The sequence below is a fragment of the Chelonia mydas genome, chromosome 11 (assembly GCF_015237465.2).
Source record: "Chelonia mydas isolate rCheMyd1 chromosome 11, rCheMyd1.pri.v2, whole genome shotgun sequence".
NCBI lineage: Eukaryota > Metazoa > Chordata > Testudines > Cheloniidae > Chelonia > Chelonia mydas.
Genome location: NC_051251.2, coordinates 36,141,771 through 36,154,680, shown reverse-complemented (window position 1 = coordinate 36,154,680; position 12,910 = coordinate 36,141,771). Strand labels below are relative to the sequence as shown.

The 12,910-nt window shown below is 43.9% G+C and overlaps 1 protein-coding gene across 11 annotated transcripts in view; it reads left to right on the top strand.

The window, feature by feature from the left end:
- TTC21B (tetratricopeptide repeat domain 21B) overlaps positions 1–12,910 on the top strand; it is a 105,516-nt gene that overhangs the window by 39,300 nt on the left and 53,306 nt on the right. For all 11 annotated transcript variants that reach the window (XM_037912956.2, XM_037912958.2, XM_037912961.2 and 8 more), the window contains 4 exons: positions 2,071–2,295; positions 3,767–4,005; positions 11,439–11,511; positions 12,622–12,732. In XM_037912956.2, coding sequence (XP_037768884.1) covers positions 2,071–2,295; positions 3,767–4,005; positions 11,439–11,511; positions 12,622–12,732 — 648 coding nt within the window. The remainder of the gene's footprint in view (positions 1–2,070; positions 2,296–3,766; positions 4,006–11,438; positions 11,512–12,621; positions 12,733–12,910) is intronic.

Below are 12,910 nucleotides of genomic sequence, written 5' to 3'. Positions count from 1 at the left end.
GTGAGTGTGATCAAAGGAATTAAATTGTTTTATGCAATCAGTTTTGCAAGACAGCTTGCACAGCAAGATGCATTATTTTAATACTTATCTTTTCACTACAAGCTTGGCATCTGAACACGTTTTTCAGGTGAATAATTTTAATTGCAAGGCAAATTGGGAGTGTGATGAAGTGAGGACTCCAATTTTGCCTATTAACTTGCCCCAAAGTATCAGAATTTTCTTGAGGAGTATAGAAGAAAGAAACAGCTTTTCTTTTCTGATCTCTCTCTATATAGAGAACTGTTAACAGAAATAAGTATTACAATGTATAAGGACATACTATATAAACAGGATTTGTAGTCCCAGAGAAATCTTGCAACAAAGTTGTGAAAGGTTTGCATAAAAGAATATAAGAAGGGTGGTCCAAACCCTTACTGCCTTTCAAGAAACCTGGGAACCTCTGTCAGTATTTCCTTGTTCCCTGGTCAGCAAAGCCAGCACACTTAAGCAGTGGTGGTTCTAAAATGGCTTTCCCCACTCTCCTCTATTGTGGCTGATTCAGTACTTGATACTGCGAGGTACTGAGAACTCTGGTCTATGGAAGTCAATCGGACTACTTAAAGTTAAGTGCTTTGCTGGGTCAGGGCCAGCACGCTCAGCAGTTTACACGATTGAATTCTGAGTGAGTATCCCGATAGGGCTTTGCTGGAAGGTGGATGGTGTGAGACAAGCTGGTCTTTATTTCCTTTCTAAAATATTCCTCTGCCCACCTTCTGTTCTCCAAACATTGGCATAGAGAAGCTGAATGAAAAAAATACCTACTGATGTCCCTGAAATTTTGTATGGAGCCACACTTACTCTTGCCATTTGTTCCCCTTAATATAAAAACAGACCTATTCAAGCAGGTAGAGTGGATGAATGCCACAGTGGGTTTGTGTATATAAGTTAATTGCCAAATTACGTATATCTTGGAATGTTCGACTCTTTTTTGAAACTGCTGTACCAGCTTACTGAAGCATATGTTGTCTTGTCTATGATTAGGAGAGGAGACACAGAAAACACCTGTAACAAGCAGGTTCATTTTAAGTAATGGTCTAGTGCATGCCCTTTTGTCTCTAGATCAGGGTTCTGACTCATGATATTCTTTCCTTTGTATGGTTTGTGGGGTTTTAATTAAAAAAATTGTCTTGCATATTCTTTGAAGACAACATTACTAATAGAAGTAATACTACACTTGCTAGACACAAGTATAACATGGATTAGTAGTAAGGCTGTGTGTCTGTCATGGAGGTCACAGATTCTGTGACTTTGTGTGACCTCCATGACTTCTGCAGCAGCTGGTGTGGCTGGCTCAGCGGCTGGTGTGGCTCGAGCTGGGCAGCCCCTGGGCCAGCACTGGTTTGAGTTTGGGAGTGGGCTCAGGGCTGAGGCAAGGGGTTGGGGTGCAGGGCGGCGCTTATCTCTGGGTGCTCCCCGGCTCCCACTGGCATGTCCCGGCACTCCTAGGCAGAAGGGCCAGGGGACTCTGCGTAGCTCCTGCAGCTCCCATTGACTGCGGTTCCTGGCCAATGGGAGCTGCGGAGCTGGAGCTTGTGGCCAGAGCAGTGTGGCGCCCCCCTGGCCACCCCTCCCCGTAGGTAGCTGCAGGAACATACGGGGTTCCTGCCAGCCCTGCCAACCCACTCCCCAGCACAAACAGGGGGCCCGGGCCGTGTGCTGCTGTCCGCCTCTCCTGCCCTCCCCCCCCGCACCAGCAGGGGGGCCAGGCCACCCTCCCCCAGCACCCATGACACCGCCGGACTGCCCCCTGAGCACCCGCAGCCCCCTGGCCCAAGTTTTAGTTAGGGGTATGTAGTAAAAGTCATGGACAGGTCACGGGCCATGAATTTTTGTTTACTGCCTGTGACCTGTCTATGACTTTTAGTAAAAATACCTGTGACTAAAATGGAGCCTTAATTATTAGCATTTTTATGCCTTTCTCTAAATATTTTAGTTAAATTAACAAATTTATTCCTCAGGATGCTTGATTTTTTTTTTTTTTTAACAGTAAAGCAGAATATAGAAACTGATTAATAACTTATTATATTTCAGGTGAGAGAACATCCCTTGTATCACTTAATTAAAGCCCAGACCCAAAAGAAGATGGGAGAAATACCAGAAGCTATTAAGACCTTGCAGATGGCAATGAGTTTACCTGGAATGAGAGGCACTGTGGCTTTCCCAAAATCAAAAGCAAAAAGAAATGAAATTGATGCAAGTAATCGTGTATCTATCTTTCTGGAATTGGTAGAAGCTCATCGTTTGAATGGAGAACAGGTATGACAATGAGCAGTTTAATAAAATGCAGTGTATATTTGAGGTGGAATACAAACCTCAATTATTCCATTAACAACAGCATCTACCCCTGAGCTTGTCCATGACAAACCCCTGCAGTACTTTACAGGAAGTCTTGACTTTAGGAGACTTAACAATTCTACAGACAGAGAAATATCTGAATTTCAGGGTTTTTTGGAGTTTGGTTCTCAGGCTGTTCTGAGACACATACAAATTCTTTGCCATTCTCTGAGTGGAGATAGTTTTCAGAATGTATGTAGATACACTGTTCTGAGGCTGCAGACTGGATGAAACACTTGCCCATCTCTCCTTTAATTGTGAGGAGTTAACTTCAAAGCCCATCTGTGATCACTTAAATGCCATGATCAACCATTGTGCTGTTCATAGTATGAGACTGTCATGGAATCACAGGGTCAGTGCTCCTGGCTCTGTATGGTCCTTGGGAGGAACCCCCTTCAGTGTAATAGCCCACCTTGAGAGTCTCACTCTCGGGGGTTAAGCACTAGACTCCACTGTCTCCTGGAATCGCCCCTCTAAGCCTTCAGCATGTCTGTCTCCATGAGCTCCCTTCAGTGAATCCAATAGCTCTGGACCCACTGGGGGGCCTCTATACCCAGAGGGAGCAATGCAGCCCCAATCTCTAGACTGCAGTGACTCCCAGCCAGCGTAAAAACGAAAGGGTTTATTGTATGTCTGTAACACAGCACAGCAGGTTCTCGGAGGCCTTGACCATAGAAAGTCTCAGCACAGCCCAGCTGGGACTGTCCAGCATCCAGGTCTCTTAGTCTCAGTCCAGAAGTGACCACTCCTATGGCCTACTCTGTCTCACCTCCAGGGCCCCTCCTCCATCCTTTTTCTTCTTTCCCAGGCAAACAGATTACCTGATGTCTCTCTCTTCAGCCCTTGGTTCTCCTGCTCACCAAATTCGGCTGGCTCCCAAGCTGGGGAGGGCCTTCAGGCCATCGGTTGCTAGGTTACAAAGTGTCCAGGCTGCTCGGTGGAGTCACACCTGGTCCTCTTCACCCTTTCCCACCACCTCGTTAAACATGCAGCACATAGGGGAAACTGAGGCGCACACAACCTTGATACAAAACATTAAGAAAATTCCCCACTTTTAGACATTTAGGCTAATGTATTTACCCAGTGTAGCTGGATCTCTAGCTCCATCCTGGAATTACATTTGATTGAAAGTGTATTTTATAGTGGTGCGTACTCTGGTATATTCTTATGTATGCAACTGTAATGTTTGTTACTGTCTTTCTGCTACTTGTTCGCCTTGTGTAGCTTTCAGCTAATCATGAGTACAATCCTCTTTTTCCTTTTTAAACATTTTAAAGTATGTTGCAAGTATGTTTTTGTCCTTGGTGGTCCTTTGTCCTCCATTTATTTGCAATATAGGCCGCCTTGGATGCATTAACTTGAGGTCAAGAAAAAAAATAATTGTGTTTTACAGCATGAAGCTGCTAAAGTGCTGCAAGATGCCATCAATGAATTTACTGGCACCCCTGAAGAACTACGAGTTGTGATTGCTAATGCAGACCTGGCTCTTGCACAAGGAGATATTGAACAAGCCTTAACTATGCTCAGAAATATTACATCTGAACAGCTGTACTTTGTACAAGCCAAAGAAAAAATGGCAGACATTTATCTTCAATACAGAAAAGAGAAAAAGTTATATGCAAGCTGCTATAGGTAAAAACAACCACCACCACCTGTGGTATATACCATAACCTTTCTGTGTGTGAAATATTGATATTCTGTGCAGTGCTTGTTTCCCTCCCCCCCAAAATACGTCAAATTATGAAATTTATCTTGGTAGTATAATCCACTAAAGTAGCAATGCAAAGCACTATTTACCCAAGGCAACTTTTCAGAATAAAAAATAACCGAATGAATGGTTGATATATCAGCAATAATTTTTTAAAATAGACTCAGTCTGAAAGGAGAAACATTAATAGTTCTGAGTATTAAGGAAAGTGTATAATTTAAATAATTTAAATCTGCAAGATAAATCTATTTTAATATTTAAACTCCTGCAATATTACATAGTAATAACTTTTGCCACATCATACAAAGACACCTAGAAAAAGAGCAGATACTAAAAGGGCTTTTGAAAATGAACAGTAAATGATTTGTACTCTGTTTAAGGTTTTGACTAAAAGTCTCAGATAGCAAGGAACATTAGCATATACACTTGTTTTTTTTTAAAAAAAAATCTTTTGAGGCTTCCTGAAATCAACAGTTTGATTTCCAGTCTTCTTGAGATACTCCAGCAATCACTGTACTGTTACATCACAACTGCCATAAGCAGGTTGTTGGCTTATGGAATGTCAGGTAAATATTTATGGTTTGTTTTTTTTAACCCTTGTACAAAGTTGTGAAGGTCTAAATTCTGGTACCCTGAGGTTGAGCAAATACATTCAGTAAATAGCACTGTTGTGTTAAGGGCAAAAGTATACTTACTCTGGGCACTTCAGGCTCTCTCCTCTTCCAAAAAAACTCCTCCCTGACCCCTCTGGCCCCCTGTATGATGCTAAAGAAGCTTTCCCCATCAAGCAGAAAATCTTGTCCCTACTTTTCCTGCCAGTGCTAACCTGCTGGCTACATATTCAGCTTGGAACTGCTGTAGGCAAGAAGGTCCCCATCTGCAGGTTTCTGGGCTGAGGAAAAGGGAAAATGACTCTTGGAGAGAGGACTCACTGGAGCGAGGAATGGCCCCTCACAAGTGTGCCTACTTTAATACAAAGCTTTAATTTCAACTAGAATATCCAGATATCTGATTCTCACCATATGAACTTTCAACAACGCTGAATGGATTCAAGCTATTTTTTTAAGTGAAGATACTTGATTCAAGATAACCTTTGCAGATTAGAATCTTTTAGGAAAGTTAAGGCTGTCTCACAGTATTAATTTTGATTATTCTTGGAAATAGCCATTCTTCAAGTATTAGAGTGGATTCCACTGTAGATGCGCATGCACCCCATGCATGTGAGTTTTGAATCATTTCAGCAGCATTCATCAGGGCTGCATGGGCACCCTGTGTTGCTTCATGCTCCCTTGCAAGGGTGAAAAGGGCAGAGCAGCCACAATCGTTCCTCAGTTCCCTCTTAATGTTCCTGCCAGTGAGAGAGAACCTTGACTGTGCCTGTCTTGCATCTGTATTTTGAATTTCACTTTATTTTTATTTTTCCTCCTTAAAAATTTCAGTTGCATGTGCCAGAAAAAAAGAGGATATATGAGGGAGGCCCCTGGTACACTCCCTTGTATAGCAGGGTGAAGTGCTTCGTCAGCCATTGAGCAGGGGCCATGTGAATCCTGTCCTTCCTGTGACTGTCTGATGCCTTTCATTGATAGGCACAGCAGATGTCTTTTCTGCCTTGGGGAAGGGCACATCCCTGACAAGTACTCTGTCTGCCGTGCCGCCACCTCCTGCACCAGAAAATCAAGGGATGCAAGACTTAAGCTGTGCTGCTTGGAGAACGTCTTATCCCAGAGAGGAGATAGTCTCCTCGGCTCCAGCTTGGAGGACATCTTCAGCAGGTGCCCTGGTAACTAGGCACCACACTTGATCCAGTGCTGGAACTGCATAAAACAGTACTGTCATCCCGAGAGATGTACTACTCACCATCTACAGGACACTCCTCCTCTACTACAAGGAAAAAACAGGAATGGTACCCTAAAGATTATTCCAGGAGTGCCTCTAACTGGGCTCTGCCATGACTGGCCAATACCAATATTAACTACCGCCATGGTCATACTAGCCCTATTGGGGCTCCACCTTCCCACAGGCCCCAGAATGGAATCCCATTTCACATCTTGACAGAGGGTGGAGATCCTGATCACTGTAGGCATAGATAGTCAGAGCACCTTCAATGTAAATGTGAGTATTTACACTTCAACATCATACCATAAGCCTTTACTATGCCACCCCCCACAAAGATAGAGAACACAGTCATAGAATATCAGAGGTGGAAGGGACCTCAGGAGGTCATCTAGTCCAACCCCCTGATCAAAGCAGGACCAATTACCAGTTTTTGCTCCAGATCCCTAAATGGCCCCCTCAAGGATTGAACTCTCAATCGTGGGTTTACCAGGCCAATGCTCAAACCACTGAGCTATTCCCTCCCCCCCATCTTCTACCCACAGTCTGCAATCAGAATACCTGCTCAGAAAGCAACCCTGCTACTTTAGGAGGCACCAGTCATCCTCCTCCATTGCAAACTAAGCTCCTTCCCAGAAGCTACTGTTTTAACGAGGTGGTGTAGAGCCGCATCAGAACTATCCCACAGTGGACCTTCTTCAGAAACTATTTCGTCCCCCGCCGTCAGGCATGACGAGAAGCTAAGGCTGGCCATTAACACCTATGGCTGCCTGTCCAGTTCCTTTCCTTGCCCCCTAGCTGTCCTCTCTCTCACTTTCTTGCTTCAGAGGCCCTTCTTACAAGAGCCTGTTACCCAAAGAAAAGTGTCCCTGTTTCACCTAGGAGCCACAGAAGGGGTCCTGCTGGAGTGCAGAGAAAGATTCTTCTATTCCTGATATTTCATTACTCTGAAGAAGAAAGGTGATCTCCAGCCTATCTTAGTGCTGAAGAGGCTGAACAGAGATATATATGTACCATCTCAGATTCAGGATGGTAATGTTTGCCTCCATTATTTCATCACTTCAGGCTCAAAGAACTGGTTTTGGCTCTTGACTTATACAGTGAGTACTTACGCATGGTCCACAGGAAGTAGCTGAGAATTATGGTGGGGGCCAAACCATTACTGGTTCATGGTATCGCCCTTTGGACTCTCTATGGCACCAAGAGTCTTTACAAAATGGCTTGCTGTTGTGGCTGGATGCTGAAGGGAAAAGGGCATCCATGTCTGCCTATGTCAAGATGACTGCCTGATCAATAGCAGATCACACCAGCGAACTTGGATCTGTTTCAGCTATGCCCTTTCTCTGTTTGCCTTCTCCTGAGCAATGAGAAATTGTCACTTACCCAATCACAGACATATAGAGTTCATCAGAGCCAGAATAAACTCCATGACAGCGAGGGATACTTACCACAGGACTGATTCTTCTCACTTTAGTTGTTACTGAACATGGTGGTATCGCACCCAGCTATGACAGTACGGATTTGCTTCACATTATTAAGCCATATGTCTGTGCATACCTTACACCATTTGCTGGGCTTCACCCGAGTCCCCTACAGCTTTTTCTCAGATCAGCCTATTCTCCTGTGAAGCATCTGATGAGCAAGAACATTTTAATTCCGTCTCATAATCTTGGAGCATTGACCTGGTGGCTGCATCATGACAATGCCCAAAAAGGGATACCATTCATGGCCCTGTAGCCATCCAGTGCATTAGTCACAGATGTGTCTGGGCATCCAGCTGGAACAGCTACAGATACAAAGGACATGGTCACCAGAGGAGCTACAACTAAATATTTTAGAGTTGAGTCCTCAGATTGGTGTTTGTGGCATTCCTCCTGGTCCTGTGACACTGTGTAGTACACATGCTGACAGAGTGTGGGTGATGTACTGCATAAACCTGCAGGGGAGTGCCCACTCTGTCTCCTTCTGCAGGGAGGCAATCAAGCTATGTAAATGATGCCATCTTCAAGGCATACCTTTGAGAGCCATGAACCTTCTGAGAGCTAGCAAAGACTTGACAGATTTCCTGAGCAGACAGGCTGGTATCATCCATAAGTGGTCACAGTTTAAATTGATCTCCCAGCCAATATTCCATCAGTGGGGGAATCATGTGATAGACCTCTTTTACTACCACAGAAACATCAAGTATCTCAACTTTTGCTCCAGAAGAGGCATGATTAAAACTGAGTGAATTTTTTTATGAATTTTTTTTTTTGCAGAAAAGTGCATTTTTCAGGCCCCCAAACTATTCACCGAATAATTTGCTAGAAATTTTTTTTAGAGGTGAATTACTTCATTTTGTCTTTTTTGTTTTCAAATTCAGCTAATTTACTACAAAAAAGGTAAACACGCAAAGTGGCCAAAAGCAAAACCAAAAAAAAATCTTATTCACTCTACTATAGACGTGTGCAGGATCCCTGCTTGATGCCTTCCGTCTGCAATGGAATTGGGGCCTTTTTTACCCATTCCTAGTGATTCTGCTAATCTACAGAGTTATTGTTAAGGCCAAAAGAAACTAGGCCAAGCTCATCCCTTATACTCCCTCCCGGCTGAAGCAGTTTGTCTGATGTACCTGTTACAGATGTTCACACAACCATCAATCAGACTTCCAGACCATGCAGACTTGTTTGTCGCAAGTATTCCATCTAGACCTGAAAATCACCAACTGATAGCCTGGCTGGTTGGCTGTCTGAGCGTCATGGAAAGAGACTGCTTCTTCCACCTTCAGGAAATCCTAGTGTGGAGCAGGAAGCCATCCATGAGAATCATCTACTTGTCCGAACAGAAATAAATTCTCAATATGTGTGACCCAGCATGGTCTAGAGCTGGTACTGATCCCAATACCAAAGATTCTGGACTCTCATTTTAGTTCAGTCAAGTTTCATCTAGCAGCAATATCCCCAGATCATCCATCAATAGTCAGTTACGGTGTTCTCATATTTCATGAAAAGGAGTACTTGTGGCACCTTAGAGACTAACCAATTTATTTGAGCATAAGCTTTCGTGAGCTACAGCTCACTTCATCGGATGCATACTGTGGAAAGTGTAGAAGATCTTTTTATATACACACAAAGCATGAAAAAATACCTCCTCCCACCCCACTCTCCTGCTGGTAATAGCTTATCTAAAGTGATCACTCTCCTTACAATGTGTATGATGATCAAGTTGGGCCATTTCCAGCACAAATCCAGGTTTTCTCACCCCCCCCCCACCTCCCCCCCAGGAGGTATTTTTTCATGCTTTGTGTGTATATAAAAAGATCTTCTACACTTTCCACAGTATGCATCCGATGAAGTGAGCTGTAGCTCACGAAAGCTTATGCTCAAATAAATTGGTTAGTCTCTAAGGTGCCCCAAGTACTCCTTTTCTTTTTGCGAATACAGACTAACACGGCTGTTACTCTGAAACCTGTCATATTTCATGGTATCCATATTCCTTAAGGGCCTGAGGAATGCTTATCAATTCGGTTACAGAACTCACTCCAGCTTGGAACTTCAACATCATCTGTCTGAGGCTTATGAAGACCCCCCACTTGAGCCTGTTTTACAGTGCTCCATCTATAATCTTATTCTCAGGAAGTCTTTCTGATGGCCATCACTTGAGCCACAAAGATGAGCAAGCTTGAAGCATTCATAGCAGAATCCCTGTATACCTTCTTACATAAAGACAAAGTGGAATTAATATCTCATGCAAAATTCATTCCCAGGGTCATTTCTGAATTGTATTTAAACCTGTCAGTCAGCTTACCTGTGTTCCTTCCTGTAACCGGACGCAGACTCACCTGGCAGCGCCTCCTGCTGGTTGTCTTTGGGAATTAGCGTCCCAGCCTCCGGTGCGCCCTCTTCAGGCCGGTGTCTCGCCTTGCTGCTGGCTCCCGGGTCCCTCCCAGGACCCTGGTGCCCCTTTGACCGGGTACTGCCCCCTGGCAGTACCCCCCAGTTCTGGGTCTCCTCCTCCCAGGGGAACCCCCCACCCACTATCCCTACCTCACCTCAGTCGTAGGCTCCTGCCAGTCACCAGCTAGCCCCTGTGCCCTGGGGCAGACTGCAGGATGAGCCACTCATTACCGGCAAGGTTAGGTTTGGACCTGCTGCCTCTGCCTACCCATGGTTGCTCCTGCAACCCCCATAACTAATAGACCTTACCAGGCCCTTAGCCTGGGGCTTTCCTAGGCCGAAGCTCCCAGGCTTCCTTGGCCTTTCACCAGCCCTGCTCCAAACTAGGTCCTCTATTCAGGTCTCTGCAGCCAGGTCCCTCCCTCTCAGAGCTAGAGAGAGTGCTCTTTGGATCCTGGCTTTTATAAGGTCCGCTGGGTCTGTTTGGGGCGTGGGCCCCAGCTGCGGCTGCTCTGCCAATCAGCCCAGCTCTTCCCTTGCCCCAGCTCTCTCCCAGGGCTATCTTAAACCCCTCTGGGCCCGAGCGGGTGTCCACCCTGCTACACTTCCAAAACCACATTCCACACAAGGGGAGAAGAAACTGCACATTCTGGACATAACCAGAGCTCTTATATTTACATTGACATTACCAAATATTTCAGACTGTCTCTGTGTCTATATGTGGCTATAGCCAGCCACTCAAAAGGGCAGGCTATTTCAGCCCAAAGACTATCAAAATGAGACACACCTTGTATCTCGCTTTGCTACCACCTGGCTGATGTACCCATCACTCCAGTAGAGACCAAGTGACATCAGTCTGTTTCAGAAATGTGTCAATCTGCTCATGTTCTAGCGTTATGCACTGAACTTGGCTGGTAGATCAGATGCCAAATTGAGAGAGCACTACTCCAATCTTTCTTTGACTGATGCTGGTCATGCCCCCATCCTGAAGAGGATAGTGATTGCCAGTCACCTAGGCTAGGTCTACACTATGGATTTTACAGCAGCACAGCTGTGCCACTGTAATGTCTCCCATGTAGCCACTCTTTGCTGGCAGTAGAGAGCTCTCCAGCTAGCACAATTAAACCACCCCCAATGAGCAGCATTAGTTAGTCAGCTGGAGAGCCTCTCAAGCTGACATAGCACTGTCCACACCAGCACTTTTGCCAGTGAAACTTGTTTTTTTTTTTTTTTTTCCACACCCCTGACTGACAAAAGTGGAAGCAAGAATGGTAACTTACACTACAGAACTGTTGTTCTTCAAGGTGATGTAGTTAGTGTGAATCCCATGTCCTAGCCTCCATCTATGTTTTCAGAGTCCTTGGCTGCCCTGGGCTTCCAATTACAGGGGAACTGAGGGAGGGTTGTGGCAGCTGCCCCCTAACCTTATGCCCTTGCATGGGAGTCACAGATCACATGCATGACACTGCTGTTCAGTAGATCCTCAGGTCACACACATGAGGCAATGCACATCTACAGTGGGATCCTCACTGACTACAATATCTCATAGAACTATGATTACTGTAGTGTAAGTAACCATTGTTTACATATTCTTCAAAGTACCAATATCAACTTAATTATTAAACTAGATTCTGTCTTTTTGTTTTCAGAGATCTGGTGGACAAACTGCCAAGCTCACATACTTTTCTTCTCCTTGGTGATGCATACATGAATATTCAAGAGGTGAGCATCTGCATCGTGATAAAAGATGAGCAGTATAGTTGAGTAATTGGCTGTCATTAGCAAGTTTTGATACAGTCTCGCTTTCTGGTTCTGTTAATAGGTGATCAGGAAACAAAATGTATGCTAAGGAAAACTTAAGGTCTGTTTACTGGCTTAAAGTATATAAATACTATATTAATTTTAATTTAACTTAAATATTTAGACACTAAATAATATACTCAAAATAAAAGGCACCTCAGGGATGAGCATCAGATTTGGGGTGGTCAGGGAAGAGGAGAATTGCAACCTCAGTGAACAATCAAGCATTTTCAAGTCAAATATTGACTAGAGATCTGTGGGTCGAAAGTTGAAGTAAATTCACTTCAGAAATGAAGTTGGACAAGGTTGGAACAGTTCATTCAAGCTTGAAGGAAAGATGTGTAAATTCTAGAAAAGCAAGGTTACCACAAGAGACCCCTTCAGTGCTTGGAAAGGCAGACAGCATGTGGAGTGCTTGCACTTGATTTTAAATCTTCAAGCAGTAGGTTGGGTCAAAGTCTGTGGGACAGAAAAACTTGAAAGTATAGGTCACTGCAGTACAAAGTGTAGGTGATGAACCATACCCTAGGGCATAAGCATTTGTCTTCAGTTTGTTCTGGTCATTTGTCCTTTTAAAAAATGGAAGCAAAAATGGAATTTGAGTTCAGCTTGGATTTGTGTTGAACTTTCTGACTGACAAGTCTGAATGGAAGGGAAAGGGGGGACAATGAGTACAGCAATAAGGTTTTTGCGTGTGCTTTTTCATAACTTCAGTGAACCAGGAAACGCCAAAAGAATTTCAGAGGACAGAGAAAAGATAAAGGTTAATTTAAAACTTTTTGTTTCTGTGCTGTGTTCTCACAGCTTAACGGGAATTCAGCACAAAAATGTGTAAATCAGTGTGTTATTTTTGAGTCTGCTGTCATCTTAAGACAGTCTGGTAGAGACCACCCTGAGAAGTCCCATAATTTGTGAAACAAGTAGTATTGAAGCTCGCTTTGTGGCATTAACAGATTGCTCTGTTAGCTCATTATAGGCCTTTTAGTATAGTTTTGTGAATTTATCATCTGTTTTTCTTTGTTACTGTTCTAGCCTGAAGAAGCCATAGAAGTCTACGAGCAGGCTTTAAAGAAAAACCCAAGAGATGGAATTTTAGCAAGTAAAATTGGAAAAGCCCTAATCAAAACTCATAACTATTCAAAGGTATGTTATGAATAGTTCATAGACATGCTGTATAAATGGATTACTGTCTACTTCAATGTTAACTTGTTTTTCTAGTACACATGCAGATAGAAGCATTTTCCTATGAAAGTTCCAAAAAAGTGGTCTTTCATACTCCTCAAAATGCCTGGAGTATTGAATGTTGTTTTTTCTCTTTAGC